General features: G+C 45.4%; 1 protein-coding gene and 2 long non-coding RNA genes across 8 annotated transcripts in view; 2 read left to right on the forward strand and 1 right to left on the reverse strand.

Moving 5' to 3' along the window:
- LOC136714200 (uncharacterized) lies at positions 1–8,607 on the reverse strand. Its single transcript, XR_010805015.1, has 2 exons — positions 8,520–8,607; positions 1–293 (listed from the first exon to the last, which is right to left on the reverse strand). It is a non-coding gene; the product is annotated as an uncharacterized LOC136714200 (long non-coding RNA).
- LOC136713974 (uncharacterized) lies at positions 5,506–8,083 on the forward strand. 2 transcript variants are annotated; one of them, XR_010804997.1, is made up of 3 exons: positions 5,506–5,661; positions 5,798–5,864; positions 6,328–8,083. It is a non-coding gene; the product is annotated as an uncharacterized LOC136713974 (long non-coding RNA). The 2 variants fall into 2 exon arrangements; XR_010804996.1 differs by having other exon boundaries at positions 5,506–5,615.
- The window catches only part of LOC136714198 (coiled-coil domain-containing protein 30), a 25,142-nt gene continuing 13,673 nt past the window's right edge, over positions 8,538–20,006 (forward strand). For 3 of the 5 annotated variants that reach the window (XM_066691550.1, XM_066691551.1, XM_066691552.1), the window contains exons 1-8: positions 8,538–9,665; positions 12,529–12,711; positions 13,905–14,025; positions 14,225–14,415; positions 14,949–15,038; positions 16,589–16,672; positions 19,225–19,378; positions 19,668–19,784. In XM_066691550.1, the coding sequence (XP_066547647.1) occupies positions 9,651–9,665; positions 12,529–12,711; positions 13,905–14,025; positions 14,225–14,415; positions 14,949–15,038; positions 16,589–16,672; positions 19,225–19,378; positions 19,668–19,784 (955 nt within the window). In that variant the 5' untranslated portion in view covers positions 8,538–9,650. The remainder of the gene's footprint in view (positions 9,666–12,528; positions 12,712–13,904; positions 14,026–14,224; positions 14,416–14,948; positions 15,039–16,588; positions 16,673–19,224; positions 19,379–19,667; positions 19,785–20,006) is intronic. The other 2 variants (XM_066691553.1, XM_066691554.1) reach the window with 2 other exon arrangements.

Here is a 20,006-nt window from a genome sequence, read left to right on the forward strand (position 1 = left end):
TGCAGTAGTGCACTGCAGTTTCTTTAATCAGTGATACAATCTTATTTTTCCATGATGCAATTGGTATATTTGGTATAGGTGTATTGAACCCGTAGGAAACCCCAGAGAAATGTTAAACCATTATAAAAGTGTAAAATGTCTATGGTAAATTTACCAGAGTAAACTAGTGTAAGAGTAAATATCTGGAAAGTAAATAAAAAACAAACAAACAAGGTATTAAAATGATTTAAAAGCACTGATCTAGATGTTATCCAGTGCTGGGCTTCAACGCAGGTCCATCACTTCCATTCGTTCTGAGGAGGAAAGCGAGAAATAAAGAGTGTAATGAGAGGGCTGTGTGCCGGCGCAATGGAGGCAGGCAGTTTATACAGGCCTGAAAACAAACTCCAGAGAAACACACACCGACTGGAGCGATAGCCAGTGACATACAGTGTACAATGGATTTAAAAGATTATTTATTGACTGTTCATCAATGCCAAGCAACAGTTCCTCTCGGCAAGTAACTCCATATCCGAGCGGTCAGTGGAGGTTGGTGATAAAAACACCTCCTCACGTTCACCTGTAGACGTGCGGGAGTTCAGTTAAACCCCCCACATAGTATGAGCTGGATCAAAGACTGACCCAGCCAGAAAGGGCTTTGACACAATCAACTACTGTTTTCTTTTCTGTTTTCCTTCTCCTCAGTGTACAACATCAATCGATCAGTCTCGATTTAATACAACGCCCCCTTCGCAAAGGAATTGCCACAGAGTATTTTACATAGAAGCTACACAGGTATACAAAAAAGTGTTATATTAGTAGTTTGAGACATTTCTGGACCATAACATCCTTGTGGGGTACATTTGCAACAGAGGTCCTCGCATGCACACCAGCACACAAGTCCAAACTTCATTACAGTGAGGGAAAAAAGTATTTGATCCCCTGCTCATTTTGTACGTTTGCCCACTGACAAAGAAATGATCAGTCTATAATTTTAATGGTAGGTGTATTTTAACAGTGAGAGACAGAATAACAACAACAAAATCCAGAAAAACGCATTTCAAAAAAGTTATGAATTGATTTGCATGTTAATGAGTGAAATAAGTATTTGATCCCCTATCAATCAGCAAGATTTCTGGCTCCCAGGTGTCTTTTATACAGGTAACGAGCTGAGATTAGGAGCACTCTCTTAAAGGGACTCTCCTAATCTCAGCTCGTTACCTGTATAAAAGACACCTGTCCACAGAAGCAATCAATCAATCAGATTCCAAACTCTCCACCATGGCCAAGACCAAAGAGCTGTCCAAGGATGTCAGGGACAAGATTGTAGACCTACACAAGGCTGGAATGGGCTACAAGACCATCGCCAAGCAGCTTGGTGAGAAGGTGAGAACGGTTGGTGCGATTATTGGCAAATGGAAGAAACACAAAATAACTGTCAGTCTCCCTCGGTCTGGGGCTCCATGCAAGATCTCACCTCGTGGAGTTTCAATGATCATGAGAACGGTGAGGAATCAGCCCAGAACTACACGGGAGGATCTTGTTAATGATCTCAAGGCAGCTGGGACCATCGTCACCAAGAAAACAATTGGTAACACACTACGCCGTGAAGGACTGAAATCCTGCAGCGCCCGCAAGGTCCCCCTGCTCAAGAAAGCACATGTACAGGCCCGTCTGAAGTTTGCCAATGAACATCTGAATGATTCAGAGGAGAACTGGGTGAAAGTGTTGTGGTCAGATGAGACCAAAATCGAGCTCTTTGGCATCAACTCAACTCGCCGTGTTTGGAGGAGGAGGAATGACCCCAAGAACACCATCAAACATGGAGGTGGAAACATTATGCTTTGGGGGTGTTTTTCTGCTAAGGGGACAGGACAACTGCACCGCATCAAAGGGATGATGGACGGGGCCATGTACCGTCAAATCTTGGGTGGGAACCTCCTTCCCTCAGCCAGGGCATTGAAAATGGGTCGTGGATGGGTATTCCAGCATGACAATGACCCAAAACACACAGCCAAGGCAACAAAGGAGTGGCTCAAGAAGAAGCACATTAAGGTCCTGGAGTGGCCTAGCCAGTCTCCAGCCCTTAATCCCATAGAAAATCTGTGGAGGGAGCTGAAGGTTCGAGTTTGCCAAACGTCAGCCTCGAAACCTTAATGACTTGGAGAGGATCTGCAAAGAGGAGTGGGACAAAATCCCTCCTGAGATGTGTGCAAACCTGGTGGCCAACTACAAGAAACGTGTGACCTCTGTGATTGCCAACAAGGGTTTTGCCACCAAGTACTAAGTCGAAGGGGTCAAATACTTATTTCCCTCATTAACATGCAAATCAATTTATAACTTTTTTGAAATGCGTTTTTCTGGATTTTGTTGTTGTTATTCTGTCTCTCACTGTTAAAATACACTTACCATTAAAATTATAGACTGATCATTTCTTTGTCAGTGGGCAAACATACAAAATCAGCAGGCGATCAAATACTTTTTTCCCTCACTGTATATGCATATACACTGATCAGCCATAACATTATGAGCACTGACAGGTGAAGTGAATATCACTGATAATCTCGTTATCATGGCACCTGTCAGTGGGTGGGATATATTAGACAGCAAGTGAACATTCTGTCCTCAAAGCTGATGTGTTAGAAGCAGCAAAAATGGGCAGCGTAAGGATCTGAGCGACTTTGACAAGGGCCACATTGTGATGGCTAGACGACTGGGTCAGAGCATCTCCAAAACTGCAGCTCTTGTGGGGTGTTCCCGGACTGCAGTGGTCAGTACCTATCAAAAGTGGTCCAAGGAAGGAAAAGCGGTGAACCGGTGACAGGGTCATGGGTGGCCAAGGCTCATTGATGCACGTGATATATAATATTGTGTAGGTCCCCCTTTTGCCACCAAAACAGCCCTGACCCGTTGAGGCATGGACTCCACTAGACCTCTGAAGGTGTGCTGTGGTATCTGGCACCAAGACGTTAGCAGCAGATCCTTTAAGTCCTGTAAGTTGTGAAGTGGGGCCTCCATGGATCGGACTTGTTTGTCCATCACATCCCACAGATGCTTGATTGGATTGAGATCTGGGGAATTTGGAGGCCAAGTCAACACCTTGAACTCGTGATTCATCAGACCAGGCCACCTTCTTCCATTGCTCCGTGGTCCAGTTCTGATGCTCACGTGCCCATTGTAGGCGCTTTGGGCAGTGGACAGGGGTCAGCATGGGCACCCTGACTGGTCTGTGGCTACAGTGAGAAGACACGAGGGGATAGTAGGAGTGCAGTAGTACAGGAGTGCAGGAGTACAATCTCCAGTGCGGAGAAGAGCAGGGTCTGTGGACGGGTTTTACTGGAAAGCTTCAGGAAATGTGCAGGGGTGTGTGTGCGGTATGGCATTGCCCCGTATGAAGAGAGGGTGTTGCATTCTGTGTTTGAGCTATATGGTCTATGAGTTTAAACTATTTTTTTGTTTGTTTTTTAATGTCAGGTTTTAGGAACTTGCTATATAGATTTAAAAAAAAAAATAAGTGATTTTAGGAATTGATTTAAAAAAATGTAATCATAAGTATTAAAATTTTGAATGTATTTTATTGAAATGTAAAAATACTAAAACTAATAAACAGTATATATAACATTCCATTGGCTGTTTTGACTGGTTTTGTGTTGTGTGTGTGTGTGTGTGTGTCTGTATGTCAGTGTGTGTGTGTCTGTATGTCAGTGTGTGTGTGTGTGTGTGTGTGTGTGTGTGTGTGTTCACGTCTTGCATTGGCTGTTGCTACATTACGACTGAAGAAAGACTTTCCAATACTCAAAATACAAAGACTCTCTTCAGGAAGCATATGCTCCTTGACCAAATAAAATAAGAAGCCCCTGTGTACAGATATGTACCTGGAGACCGTGGGCCAGGCTAAACACAGGACCTGGTACAGGAAATGCCCAGGACTGCACAGAGCCCTAAGTCTTTAACTTGGATGGATAGGTTGGCATATGTGGAATGTTTCCATAGCGTTTGGCCACAAAACACATGTTGGAACAGGCTACATTTACTTTAATTGCTACATTTTCCATTTTGATTAAGGAGTTGGCATATGTGGTACGTTTCTCTGCCATTTTGCCAATTAAAGCCACGTTGGACACTTGGACCTGGTCGAGAAATGCCCCTCGTCATGAATTTACACAGATACATCAGTGGCAAGGTGATGTAACCTGTTACTTTCATAAGCTAAATATCCAGCATGTTTTGGTGTTCATTTTCCCTTTCGTGTATATTATTTGCTTCATATGTTTGTTGTGCTTAAAATAAAGAGAGAGCAATAATCGGAAGAGACTTTATAATGTCTTAAGTCGCCCTGGTCGCTTGAGCAGCTCCGCTCCGGGCTCTGAGCACACAGAGCTGTGGTAGTCAAGTTTTATTGTCACAATAAAATGACATGTCATGCAGTCCTCCCCTCTGTTGACAGATTATGATGATGTACTTTCCCTCACAGCAGCGCATCCACTTCCCCAGAGATAAAAGGCGCCGGTTTTTACAATTCATCTTTCAGATGTAATAGATCCCACTATTGAAAACCCATTTGAAGCCCAGCTTTTGGGGAACCGCCCGAAAATGGTGATCCCCCAAAATTGCCGACGTGGTAGAGAACGGCCGCCACCGAAACTCCCCCCATCCGAAGTCAGACCCCGCCGGGGCTCGATCTGGATTCTCCTGGAGAGGCTCAGGGGCCACGGGGCCACAGGGCCTAAGGGCTCTAACTGTGAGTGCGCTGAGCCACCACGCCAGCCGAGAAAAGCACGCCTCTTTCCCCGCGTCGAGCTCGTCTTCATTAGCCTGTAATTGGCTTGGCTTATTAGTCTGTAATTTGCGCATTAGCCGCTAATTGGCTCATTGGTGTCTAATTGGCACAGGCGGCGCTGTGTCTCTGACGTCATACTGTGGGCGTGCCTGTGAAGAAGGCAGGCAGCGATGACGTCACTGGCGCAGGTGCGCTGCAATGGGTCAATGAGGGGTTCGCACGGATGACGTCAGCTCAGCGCTTTCAATTTGCTTTATAAATATGAACTTTAAACGTAATTTTTCCAACTAATGGTTTTTAATGTGATTTCTGTCTGATCTTGCATTGTAGGTTTGTTTCCGTCTCGGCTAATGGCCAAACTGTGTAAGCAATTGATTTTGTTGTGCGGACACATCGGTTTGGAACTTTTGCTTGATTACATGCATTATTGCTTTCAGGTTTGATTGATCAGGGTTAGTGCGCAGACGCGGGGCTTGCGGGGAGTTGCGGTGCAGCGTGAGCATGCGGGGGCTCTGCGCTGTCCTCTTATTGGACAATTAGCAGAACGGGTCACTGGGTTGATGAAGTGATATCTAGGTGGGACAGACACGGCACAGGGAAAACGCTTGAGGCGGAGGAGAGGAGAGGAGAGGAGAGCCGAGCCGAGGAGAGGAGAGGAGAGGAGAGGAGAGGAGAGGAGAGCCGAGCCGAGCCGAGCCGAGCCGAGCCGAGCCGAGCCGAGCCGAGCCGAGCCGAGCCGAGCCGAGCCGAGCCACGCAGGGAAGTGCTGAGCTGCTTCTCTTCACAGTGGCAAGGTTAACGTCCAGCACAATGTCTAGTGCTAAAATAGTGTTAAACGGTCTCAATACTCACTGGGGTAAACCATCTGGAGAGTCTGTGTTGGTACTGGGCGTCTAAATAAAGTGGGTTTATACCAGTAGTGTAAAACTTACAAGCACTTAATGTATCTTAATTGTACAAATGTTAATTATTGTAAAGGACTTGGTTTGAGGATAAAATTGTTTACCTGCCAATAATTTGTGGTTTTTCTACCCTAAGTGGGAACTTGTCTCCGAGTCAAGTATTTGCATGACCTTTGTCCATGTCTCCGGTTATGGTGGTGCTTGTAAGTATTCCCTGTAAATGCATGGCCAGTTTGTCTGTCTGGTTTTTATTTCACCCACAAATTGCTTGATAATGCATTGCAAAGGAGTGGTAGATGTTACTGCACAGTATCCGTGCTACACATGCGCACTTTTGTGCTCATCAGGGTGTAGAGGCAGCCTATGGTATCGCTACTTCTCGTTTGGGTGACAAAAGCAGAGTAAAGTGGGTTTTGACGCTTTAATGGAGTAAACGATGAGTATTTAATTGTAGTGTCGAGTTCAATCCCGAGTACCTCCGTGTAAATGGCAGTGTTTTGTGTAATCCAGTGACTAATCCCTTGCTAATGAGCGCTGTTGCCTCGGCGGCTCTGGTGTCTCGGACGGCGACTGGGTGAAGCTCGACGCGTTATTGGTGTTGGTTTGCACTTTTCTCCGCGGTTTTCGTTTTGCGTTGTATCGAGTCTCTTCCTCTGTTCTCACTAGGTGGCGTGTGGTGTTGGGATGGAAATTGTTGGATGATGGTGGAGTTGTGCTGCCCGGGACGCAGACCTGCAGCGGATTGGTTTCCCGAGACCTCCCGGTCTGATGGCGCTCATGTTTGCGGCGGGGCAGGGGGTCTCTTGCGGCGGGGCAGCGGCAGGGCGCTGTTGGCTCAGGACTACGAGGGAAGTGAACGGCATCTCGCTGTGCTGGTTGGAGGCAGCAGGCGGACTGGAGTTGGTGAGCCGGCCTTATTTTCGCGCTTTACAGCGGTTCCTCCGTGCGTCTGTGGAGACGAGCTGGGATGCGTCCATGGCGGCCGCAAGCACTGGTGTCCGTCCGTCCGCTGCGGCGCGCCGGCGTGTGGAGACGCACAGAAACGCTGGTCTCGCCATATGAAACCGCCATCTGTTCAGGAGCCCGTGGAGGTTGACGGTCCCAGATGGAAGTGTACTAACATGCTATATTTGTTTTAAATAAATGCTGTTGAGTTAATGTCAAATGTTGTTGTGGTGCTACCTCCGAGTAATTGACCCGAGCAGATTGTGTTTTGTCGTATGTGGCTGAATGTCTGCAGGGAAGAGTGCCTCACTGTGTTTACATGCACAGAGGACGGCATTACCATTACTGTAAGTTCTGATGGCTATTTTTGTAATTGAAATCCTATGACATTACTGGCTAATGTGTTAGTCTTTCCAATAAAATGTGTATGTTGTACAAAATGTTTGGTTTTATGTAGTTGAATGCTGGCCAGCTCTCCATTGAGTGTCCCCACGCATCTACTGTGTGCAATGTGCTTGAGGGTTTTTTTGTTTTTTCTCCCTGGAGTCTGGTGTGTGAGGTGTGACCTTGAAGAAAATGTCTTGTAATGCTTGTTTTTCATAGATGAACAATTTCCTGGAAGGCCTTTTTGAAAGTTTGATTAACCCACTGTTCTGCTCACTATCATTTGTAAATGTGAGTGCAATTCTGGACAGATTGGCTGCTTTTCTTCCAGCTGGTCATGGCAGAGGTTAGTGATGTGAATGTTTTCATTGCACTGTCAATGTATTGTTTGCACTTTGCTAAATTGCACACTTCTGGAATGATCACATTCCACAAGCTGTTTGGACTTGTTGTGTTTTGAACTGAAGGTTGTGCATTCCCTTTGGCTAATCCTGAGGGAATGGTTTGGTTTGGGCCAGAAAGTCCTTAAAACAAAAGGTGCAAATGTAACCCCTTCTAGATGTGGATAGCCACCAATGGCAGGTGGTTACACTTGATGTATGTTTTATGTACATGGAGTGTGTTGCAGTGCTTGGCCATTGTTAAGCAGCAGGTGGGTTACAACAGAATGTAAGGTGTGTAACTTGTCATGTATGGTTCACCATGTTTTTGCCAGGATGAACTCTGCAGCCACTTGCATGAATGGTGGCTGTAAGAGTATGTGTGCATGAAAACAATGTTTACTTGTGCATAATTGCATGTGGAGGAAATGGTGAGCTGTACCTTGTTCTGCCCCCTGGGATAGATTTTGTATGTGGGATGTCTGCCTTTCTGAATGCATGGCCCTTTGTCTTATGGTTTGGTTTTATTTATGTACCTTCTGTCTTCCCCTGGCAGACTTGTCAACATATTTCTCCTAATGTGTTACTTGATCAGCCTGGTAGGTTCCTGTAGGGAAGGCTAACATGTATGGTTTGTATTTCCTCTTGGGGAATCTAAAATGGAAGCTCAATGTCCTGGAGTTGTCAACCTTTTTGTATTGTGTAGTGAGACTAGAGACTAGAGACTAGAGACTAGAGACTAGAGACTAGAGACTAGAGACTAGAGACTAGAGACTAGAGACTAGAGACTAGAGACTAGAGACTAGAGACTAGAGACTAGAGACTAGAGACTAGAGACTAGAGACTAGAGACTAGAGACTAGAGACTAGAGACTCCCATCAATGAACACAGACCCGCCTCTCGAGTGTGAGTGCGCTCCTCCCGTTGCCATGGCTCCTGCGGCCCGGCGTCCGTGGCTGTTGCGCGCGCATCCGTGGGGGAAAAAACCAAACCTCGAGCAGGCCGCCCCCCCGGGACCCCCCCCCCCACACACACACACACACACACACACACACACACCCGGGACCCCCACACACACACACACACCCGGGACCCCCACACACACACACACACCCGGGACCCCGTCTCCTGCACCCGCTTTCACATTACCTTTAAAGCATCTACCCGCCTCTGCTGGCCGCACAGCCAGCTCCGGACCCCGCCGCCTCGGCACGGAGCTCTCCCGCCCCCCGACCCTCCTGGGGTTTGACCAGCGGCCCTGGCGGGACCATGGCGCACTCCGGCCTGGAGCTGCTGGCTCGATGACCCATTCATCCAGCGAGAAGAGAAAGTGGAGGATGCAACTCGTTTACCGGGGCAGAGCCTCGGCGCTGGACCGCTACATCACACCACCCACCCCCGAGCAAAGCAAGGAAACGGCCCTACCGGAAACTGGGGGGATGAGACCCGGGAAGACGCGGAGACACGGGCACCTCTGCAGGGGAAGGAGCTCGGCTACAGTCCCGCATCCATCCTCTCGGTGCGGATTACATCCACAAGGCTGTGTCGGACATTTTGAAGGAAGCAGACGTCTTCTTTTTCTAGGACAATCGGCCACCGTAGTCTAACTTACAGAAAGTTAGACAGATCTGCGGCCAGACGCTTGTAAACAGACCCTTTCATGCAGACGTCGGAAGTTTTCTCGCTCGGCTCCGGGGAGACTTGGTGCCAGTGACCGCTGCCTGGCCGGAGCACCGGACCGTGAGACGCCTCGCATCCAGTCCTCTCCGCCTCCAGCGACATCTTTAAAGCCGAGCCGCTGCCGCGGTGTGCGCACCGGGCTGGATGAGCGGAGTTAACGGGCACGGAGTCCGCAGAGCCGTGTCTGTATTGATCTCATTTACGCCACACACCACTTACGGAGTTTTGAAAACATCTACCGGAAATGCAACACGTACATTACACCCTCTTAAGTGACACCATGGTACAAAAAAAAACATTGTACCTCGATATTGTGGAGACTTGTTGTTATATTGTCGCTTGGTTTGCACTGAGCGCTGATTTTGATATGTAATGCATGAAAACTAACAGGATGGGCATTTTGAATAATTGATGAAACCCCGTCTTTCATCTTCAGCTTTGATATTTTCATATTTGGCCTTCTTGGATATAACATTTTTTCAGATCTGCTTGAGTTACTTGGGCGGATCATTATAATCGATGGGAGAATTTTTCACCATGGATTGGCCGTAGGAGGCACCCGTCTGGAAGGGTTTCCAAAACTCTGGACAACCGCACAACATGGAGCAACAAGAGGTAAACGCATATGGCGCACTACTCAATAATTACATACACTAGCAGCTGGACACGGCTTTATACATACTGTCAAAATACATAAGCTGTTTATACAACTGCGAGAGAAAATAACCATAAGCCCCCACAATATTTAGGTCTCCAGTTTCTTTAAACTACACACATCACTTGGACATGTATATTATATTTGCTTGAGACAGTCCAGCTTCCAGATAGGGATGTCTGTGTGTTCTGCTTTATGCTTGGTGTTTTGTCGCAGTCAGGCATTCTTAGTTGGATGAACCTTTTTAGTTTAGTTTAGTTTTATTTGTATTGCATCCATGTTGAATGAGATTTATTCAAAATGGACCACTGTTGGTTACATTCAAAATTAAGTACTTACTTGCATACCCTATTGTTTCCATTCTCTGCTATTATCTTTCATTGTGCTGGTTTTTATTGTTATGTTAAGTTACTATTCAGGCAGAAACACTGAATTCAAATGCATCTCCCAGTGGATGAGGGGCAATGGGACACATTTACCCAGGTCACAGCCAGCAACAGAAACTTGATTTATTTGTGTGTTTGCAGTAAAACACAGTGACTGTGATTGATAAAGGAATGCAAACCACTGCCTCCCAATAACCCCAAATAAGGTGCAATAATTTACTTCCAGGGTGGAGCTACATGAGTTAACAAGTTATGTTGCATCAGGGTCATGTTAATTTCCTCAAATAAATAACCTACATTGTCATTATCAAGGGCAGAACTTTCTTTCGTCCTTTTGGGGGAAAGATGTGTCTGGAATAGTATTACTGGTATCATACATATGTAAAACTAATATTGTGTAATGAAAAAGGTTCATGCCAATTATTAATTATCAGTAAAACCCATTTAGGAAATCTACTAATCTTGTACAAGCAAACCTAAAATTATACTCTTTCTGTACAACAAGTTGAGAGAAACATATAATGAGCTACATTGACCTACAAAATGCAATCCTATTTAAAAATGTATGTCAAGGGATATCTTTACAATTGCAATCATATGCTCTCCAACTCAACAGTGTGTGACATGCATCCTGGTCACATGTTGGGCTGTTGAGGGTCCGTACAGCTGCTCTTGGGGACAACACATTTTTACACACACACATTGCACAGCTGGTGACAACTGTGGAATCCACTGCTCTGAAATAGGGTGTGGACCAGAATAGGGAACACAGTACTTGGCACAGTAGTTTTAGCTTCAGCATGACCTAAGAAAAGCTGTGATTTTAAGAGAAACTGTCTGCAGTGCAGTTTGGCTTTTGTCACCACCAAATTGAACTCTTGGGTATGACCTGGCAGGCACAGGGTTTTGGGTTACTGTGTCAGCAGTGTACTGAATTGTTAGTCAGGTTGAATGCAGCCGTAGGCCATGTGTCTGCTCACGGTTGTCTTTTATTTTCTAGCAAGTGATCCCAGTTGAGATCAGGTTTCTCAGAGCTTTTGTTAGACTTGCAAGGCAGGTGGACTGGACTGTTGTGCATTTTTTTCCCCCCATTTAATCACACCATAAAAACATTCCTTGCATGCATAGTGATGAATGTGAGGTTTAAACAATTCTAGTACTCAGAGAAGAGGGGTGGGGAGACGTCTTGTTTAAATTACTGATATCGCAGTGTGTAATCTAGGAGTTTCCAGTTTAGAGCTATAACATTCATTGGTTGAAGATGAATCCATGAAGATGATTCTCAGATTGTATTTATAAGGAATTGTAACCAAAAAGTTTGTTAAGGTCAGCATTTATCTTTTAAGGTTTAATCTTGAATTGATGCATTTTAGAGGCCCAGACTTTGTCCCTCGTGATTTGAGAAGAAATAAAAACTTTGGTCCAACTACTTTTTTATATATCACCAAAATGATGGAGACCCACTCACAGACCCAGAGGTTCTATTGCTGGTCTAGGCATTTGGAATCTAGTTTTGACATATTAGAATTTCTAATTTTGTTGGTTTTAAGCTGCAAATGTCTTGTTTGCTGCAGTCTCATTGTGTTGAAATGAATGGTATGGATTTCCGCAGACATGCCTCTGCTAGCCTGTGTTGCACTCACATACTGAAGCAGCTACAAGTTCTCATGGAAACCTGGTAACATCTCACCAGGAGAGCTGGGATCTCCGTTTCTATAGCGTAGCATAATCAGCTGCAAAATATCTACACCGCTACACTCACACACTGTCAGTAGTTCACTACCAATCTACAGAGCGAGGATATGCCCGAAACATTTTCTGTAAGTGTTATTATTTACCTATATCATTAACTTGTTTTTTAGTTTGTTTTTAGAAAAGTGCATTATTTTCCTCACTTAAATGTTTTTGGACATGCAGTTACTGTACTTTCCCTTTACTTTATTACTTTTATTAGCATTAGAACATTTATTTTACCCTTAAAAAGAGTTCTGATACTCATGGTTTTCCCAGTTTCCCGTTAGTCTGTATATAATATCTATATCGGTCTGTTTCTCCTCACCTTTAGGGCAATAGACTCTTATTGGTTTTCCATTCACCTCTGAACTGTTATTCAGGTATCTGAAGTAATTGTTTGCTGAACTGAAATGTTTCCCAGGTCAAAATGTAACTATGGGTCAGAGTTTGGAAACTCAGTTACACATTCAGTTACCATTTTTGTGCCGCAACATTTTGCTAAAGGGACCAATTTGCCATCGCCTGGAACCAGACTTGTGCTTCATGGGTATTTGACCTGGCTTTGAACAACCTCAGGACCCTGTCTTGTACATGGTTGTCAGAGCTGAATATGTTAGTTTTTGTGATGTGCACACACACCCCCCCCCCCCCCCCCCAACTTCCATGTGGACATGACAGAACATGTTGCTTACTGTGTTGAAAGGAGAGGGCCGAGCTCGAGGACATCGTGCTGCGGCTGAGGGCCGATGGACTGGACCCCGGGGCCACAGCGGATGAGCGTCTCCGTCACCTGTGGCGCCTGTTCCTGCGCAGCGAGGGCAGCCTGGTGTCCGTCACTCAGGACCTGCAGACCCTGCGCACACAGCAGGCCACCGAGATGAAGGAGGTGAGGCCCCCCCGACACCGGCTCCTGGTTAGAGCAGTGGGAGACGAGCTCTTTCTGCCACCAACTTCCTTTCCCTACAACACATCGGCTAGAGCACAACAACGCCCTGCACAGTTGTTCATGACTGTGTTAGCATTTATTCCAGTCCCGATGTGGTGCTGTGTTGTGATGCTCAGCCAGACTTTGATTAACAGTTCAATCGGTTTGCAAGCAGTACAAGGTGCCGGTGCAAACAGTACTGAAGAAGTGGAAATGCTAATATGCTCTGAATATTGTGAAGGATCAGCTACCCTGTACAGCCATGGCATGTATTTATTTTAAACAAAAAACAAACAAAAACCTAATCCTCAAATGTAAACAAATGACAACTTCACCAGGAACAGCTACACCCGTTTACCCTGGGATACTCTTTTCTCAAATTCCCCTTTGTTCTCCATGTGCTTTTAAATAATTCTCACCAAGTGTATCCAATTATCCCATTAACCCCATCCTACAACAACTGGTTACACCCTGTAGAGGCTCTACCAACATGGCAGCCTTGACAGCCTTCTCCTTTCCCAAGATGGAGTGCACCCTCCTCAACCCCCAAGGTCCCAGATCCTCCCAATTCACCTCTGGGAATGTTCACTCCATCACAATAAATATCTTCATATTAAATCCACATCTGTTTATGCAGATTTGATCTATGACTCAAGACATGCAAACACTTACATCTGGTTTCCTTTGTTTAGCGATTCCATTTTGGTCCCGCCCTTTGCTCCAATTTTGTAGGATGATTTTGAATAATATCCAAATTAACCTCTCTGCTAGTGTCCCTTTATGGCGTGTGAAGTAGAGCCCTTGGGTTATAACACGTCACCACCGACAGATTATTGTCCAGGTGAAGAGTGACGTGTGAAAAAACACAAGTTGTCTCTACTTTATAAGAGATCCATCGTATGTCACCACCTTTACATACTGATCAATATAAAATAATATGAAAACGGCTCCACAACAGACAGTGAAATCAGAACTGTCTACCCAGTAATGAAACTATTAAAAGGCAACTCTGACATGCTGTACCATAGCGTTCACAGTGCAGTGTCAGTCAACAGGACCATATAGGATTTCCTAACAACTTCGTTCAGCAGGGTAAACCAGTTCGGTACGACTCCTACCAAGGCCAATAGCGGGCTCACCGTGTCCGTTTACAGGTGGAGAACTATGTAGACCACATCCGCAACCTCTCGGAGGAGCGGGAGTCCCTGACGGCCGAGTACGAGCGGGAGAACGAGCAGCTTCGCCTGGACATGCAGCAGCTCCGCATCCATCAAGGTGAGCGTCTCGGACGCCCACTCTCCCCCCCAAGCCCGTGTGTTTCTGACTCAGGAGCTCCGGTCCACAGCCGGTTCCTATTGTAGTCTGTAGTTTGATCTGAACACAACTTCTGTATTATTTCTGCGGGTCACACGCTGAATATTCCTGCCAAGCCAATTCAATCTGTGCTCTTGCTCGTCTGCTCCCCGGGGCGCAGAGGCCCAGCTCAAGGAGGTGGAGGAGATGCTGGAGCAGGAGGGCCTGGGTGAGATCACGCACAGCAGCCCCAGTGAGCAGATCGCCTACCTGCTGGTGGAGAGGGCCACCCTGTTGGAGAAGCTGGAGGCGGCCGAGAGGAAGCTGGACACGCAGAGCCTCACTGGCAGCCTGAGAGAGGTGCATCTGCAGGTACAGGACAGGCGTTAAATCCATCCATTACATTTAAGTCACATGTTGTAATTCAATTTGTTATTCATTTGATTCTCACAAACACGTCTGAAAAGGTGCATTTTTCAACAGGAAAGTACTCATCTGTTGAAAACATCAATCAGTTCAGCCCATTAGGCAGTGCGGCAGGAAGAGTCCAGTACCGGCCCTCCTGACCTACCTCAGTACAGTACAGTACAGTACTTCGGTTCAGTTTGATCAGCCAGTTAATTGTCCAACTGAATTATTTTCCATCATGATCACCTATTAATGAGATAATGAAGTGACTGGCTGGGCTGTACCAACATCCTGCACCAAGTCACAGGAAAGGCCAGTATTTGACTCCTGCAACACAGTGAGCTGACTTGCCTGTAGGGCCAGAGATCTGGACCTCGTTTCCAGTCCAGCCCCACTACGCACTGCTGGTCATCCTGTGCTGCCAGGGTCTCATTTCTCTCCTCTGAGAGCTCTGTTATAAAGCCCATGGGAGTGAACGTTGGTCGTCTCCTCTTTAGGAGGAGCTGGACCAGATCCGCCAGACCCTGGAGGAGGAGCTCCGGCAGCAGAGGGAGTCCATGCAACGAACCAAAGAGACCATGAACAAGGTGAGAGGACCGCTGCCTCCGTCACAGCACACCAGGCTCGGCATTGTACTGGGGAAACGCACAGCAGGGTTTGTTTTTGCTTTGCTGGAAAAACAAAACAAAATGTTGAGCATATTAATGATATGACGTAAATGCCAAGTCATGAAAGATTTAAAATATACATTTTTCTCAGACTCATCAGAAGTCATGCACAATAAGGGTTTTTAAAAAGGATAAACCCACAGGAAATGTATGGGCTCAAATTAGTGCCATAAGTAACAAATTCAAAATAAAAAATATTGTAAAAACAAAAATGAAAAAAGTTGAGAGAATTTATGTTGAGGTCAAAAATAAAACAATCAAAAGCAAAATGTATAGAACTGTAAACAAAAATAATTTTATCAAAAGCAAAAAAAAACAACTTGAAAGCAAATGTTAAATCGAGAGCAAAACTCAAACTGATTGAGTCCGTTTCTCTGCCGCACTTGCCTGCAGGCCCTGTTTATGGTGCGATGCTGCGAGCCTCGCTTTCCCCGCCAGTTTCTTTTTTTTTGTTATGGCACTGTTTTGAGGGCAGGATTTACAGGGAGGCGTGGATCATGGGTCTGCATTGGTCCAGTAGGTTTGAGTGACAGTTCTTCCTAACCCAATCAGTGATCAGTAACGACCATAACATGTTTGATTGCAAAAGGAAAACAAAAAAGATTTCTATATCCACCTAGAAGTATTAAATCCCCCTCAAAAAATCCAATCTAAAGCTGAAAAGAAGAATTGAGCTGGACTTTTCAATTACTTATCTTGATTAGTAGGTGCCATTTGTAGCAGAATGCACAAAGGAATTTGATGGCAGATCTTTACACGAATGTGCATTTTCCTCCACACATTTTAGACTGCATTGTGTGTTTTCTTTTAGTTGTTTATCAGAAACAGTGGGTTAAGAAAAAAAAAAAAAAATTCTGAAAAACAGAAAGCATGAATAGAAGCATTTCCTGTAATCTGATTATAATTTTTAGCATACTATTAAACACAAACAAAGTGCTTTATCCTCTTTTGGGGGGAAGGCAGGGATAACATAAGAGATCTGCTGCAATTGTAATTCAGCAGGGATCCATACTGCAGCAGCGCTGCTGGGATACATTAAAGTACACCTGCTTTTGGAAACCAATTAACCTTCCTGAGCAGCAACTGAAAGCAGCTGGAAACCTCAAGTGAAAAGCCTTGGCTTGACACCATCTGAACAATAGAGTTGAGTGTACTCCGATAAGAACAACAAACAAACAAACAAAGTAAATGTGTTTAGTTTGTAGATAAGAGTTGTGTATGTGTGTATGCCCACTTTTTAAATCTGCTCTGGGTACAGATTTAAAAGGCGGACTGCTGCCGCTGCACCCTTCTGAGCCATTTCCTCAGAAGGGTGAACTGAAGACTGTTTCTGTGAGCTGCATTTTGCAGGGAAGGAAGTTGTTGACCGTGATATATCCTCCTGTGTCAGCGGTCCGATGTGCTCGGACGGTGTTGTGTACGGTACCCTGGATTGATCCATGAATGTATCCCCGTTGTCTCTCCACAAGGATTTGCAGTCCCCAGGCCAGAGTCCCTGGAAGAAGCTCTTTGGAGTTCGCAAGGCAGCACAGAGCACACGCGATGATCCCTCCGTACGTCCCCTCCATCTCTCTGCATTCTTGTTCTATTAACCCCTCGTCTGGTGCCGTGTATGCCTGGGCATGGAAGGCAAAACAGCGTGTCGTCTAGACGCAGGGCCTGATGGTCCATTTGCATTTGCTATTTTCATTTATCAAAACTATATACATTTGCAATAACACAAATGTTGAATATACTTTCATTCTAAAAATGACGGATGAAAACATTGTTTTGTTTGGTTTTAGTAGCTTAGTTTGGAGAAATCAGGCAAAGCATACACATTTCTTCCCATCAGCTCTGCATATTCAGTTGTAGGTTAAACACACACAGCAGTTTAGTATGGATTTCTTACAGCCATGATCTCAATCTCAATCTGCCTTTGGTTTCAGTCAAGCCCCATGGTAATTTAATTGTTCTCATTATGCATTTAATACTTCTCTCCAGACTGCAAATGACGTGAACAGCTGTGCACCTTGAAATAATGTGCGAAGCCATGAACTGCAAAATACCTTTAAACAATGTTCTAGATAAACAAAGTGATTGAGAGCCAGACACTGTCGCCCTCTGGGAGTTTGAGACCCATGCCTTTAAGGAATTCCCTCAACTTCCTAAAACAATAAAAGACTTTACCTACTGCAAAATGTAAGTATCATGACTTCAGTTTCAGTTGTCATGAATGTTGGTATGTCCTATTTACAGTGATTCACAAATAAGTAAAGCAGTGTCTCCAGAGAGACCGTGAGTTATTCTGCCCTTTCCCTGTCTCAAGTGAACCAGTCAAGGCCACACTTTACAGTGCTAACAAAGTGTGCAAGCACAATGGGAAATGTAAACCATCCCAGAAATGCAGATGCTATAATTATTTATCATGTATTTGGCTGACACCTTGATTCATGGCTGTCTCTCTACCATCACTGCATTATAAACTTACAAGAGTGAGCAACAAAGTGACATACTGTACAAGATGCAGAGAATGAAGGCCTACAATACAATATGCTTGAATAGCCTGCCAAGGATTTAAACATGCCTCGGCAATCTAATTTCCAGTAGTGTGGCGAAAAGTAGCTGCCAAAGGAGAGTGGTTTTATATTCTACCTCTATGCCCTTGAGGGGAAACGGTTTATCTCAACCTGCAAACCTATTGCAAAATGACTATCTGTGAAGTGTGCAGTAATTTGCCTCCCATGCCCTCATACCGAGCCCATATAACTCCATTGACCTCTCTCCCTGGAGGGACTTAACTCGCCATCCACAGACTACAGCATGAAGTCAGCAACACTGTGAATGTGCACATCTCTAACTTCACACTTTCCATTAACTAGTCCCTTCAACTTGTCCTGGTGTCAATCACATGGAAGGAAGCCAGGTGACTGGTTAATGCACACACCTGCACGGCCCATTACTCTTACGCCACACATTTGCAGTGATTATTTCAAACACCCAAGAGTAAACAAAAGTGCGGATAAGTAGTTAATGACTAAAAATCTTAACTGTATGGTTTTACTCTTCAATTGTATACTGCATTATTATTGAACATATACCCTGAACAGCTTAAATCACTTGGATGACAGCTTGTCTGTTTTTAATGCTCAGTTAAGTAAAACCAAAGTTAGACTTTCTCCACCCACCAGGGGGCACACTGTCAAAAGGTGTAAGTGGAGTAATGGCAGCTATTGTGACGGTTGAAGCCGACTGTAAAGTTCCTGAATATACACCAAGTTCTTTATGCAAACTTGGGAATTAATGCAAAACTTGAGACCAGATAGCAGCTGGAGAAGTTCAAATGACTGTCCTAATCCCTGTGACAAAGCTACCACACAGTGTTCATATTGCTGCAGGCCTGGATATGGGCTCAATCAGAGACGCCAAGGAAGGAACGCACAGGCAGTGATCTGTCCCATCCTCTCCAGCACCGTGGAGCCGGACTGTGGGGCAGCTTAGACACACTACGTGCTGTGTGCATAGCTAGTAGATTTTAGTTCTCTCGGCACCATAAGATTTTACAATTTAAATTGTGTAGGAGAAAATATATCACCCTATGAGAAATATTAAGCTGCGTAGACAAAGAACTTGATGGCATGATTTCGGCCAGGTTCGTTTTAAAAAGTATCTGTTAAAGTAAAAGTGTCACACACACACACACACACACACACACACCATATATTGTGGTACTTCGGTCACCGAATGGTCATGATTTGAATTCCACTTCAGCCAACTGACCAGCTGCTTTCATTCAAGCGAGAATTCTCCTTGCACAGGTGGAATTCATCGGCCTATATTTGGCTCATTAGCTTGATGAAACTGAGGATACTAACCATTCCTTCCAACACGTGTTACATGCCAAGAGCTTTAACATGGAAACACATGCTACAGCAACAAGAGAAGTCGGTGCTCACGTTGTTGTTGTGGTGGTGGTGGTGGTGGAGGAGGTGGGAGTGGCTCAGCCTGCAGTACGTCAGGAGGGGAGTCTGGGGAGTTGCTTTGGCTTCCAGGTCCCAAATCGCAAAGCCCAGTGCGGGGACAAGGGGGCGCAGACTGGCATTAAAACCCCTGCTGCCTTCCCCAGGCCCACTGGGACGAGCTGAGCGGGGAGCGTCTGGAGAGGCAGCGCCTGGAGCGGGACTTGGACGAGGCGTCTCGCAGGCTGGCCATGGCGCACGAGGAGATCCGCCGACTCAGCGATGAGCTGGACTCTGCCAGGAAGACGCAGGGCCACAGGGGTGAGCGCCGGCACAGACCCGGACCTTCTCATTTCTCTCATTAGCACTAGCTCGTCATATCGGCAAATTTTTATGCTTTCACATTTTAAATGGATGGCAAATGTTTAAAACTGGCAGGTACGCTCTTTCAGGGTTTTGGGTATTGTGTCATCTCATAACTTCCTGATTAGTGGAAGAACTACAAAAGCACCAGATTTATTTGCATTACATCTTATAAGGGTTCACATAGTGGAACGGTGACAAAACCTTATTTTTCCCCTTCCCTTCCTTATACCAAATGCCTTGGTAGGTCTTCAAAGTGCAGTCCACCCTGGCTTTGGGGATAGAGACCAATGTAATCCGAGCCAACGTCTTTGTCCCCCAGAACCACAGCTGGAGAGAGCACGCCAGGAGGTGGAGGAGATTGGTAAGATACCATCCAAAAAGTCTTCAGACACAACATCTGAAACATGCAGGTAGACCAGAATGAACAATAGTAATACCCCAAAAATAATCCAAATACCATTATTAGGCCCTCCAGTTTGTCCATGCTAGAGAATGCCTTCCAGATAGGTTCAGAAAGATGCCTTTGTTCTGTGATTTTCTACAATATTCCTTATGGTTCACCTGCAAAAGACAGAGCATAAAT

This window comes from Amia ocellicauda, chromosome 18 (assembly GCF_036373705.1).
Source record: "Amia ocellicauda isolate fAmiCal2 chromosome 18, fAmiCal2.hap1, whole genome shotgun sequence".
NCBI lineage: Eukaryota > Metazoa > Chordata > Actinopteri > Amiiformes > Amiidae > Amia > Amia ocellicauda.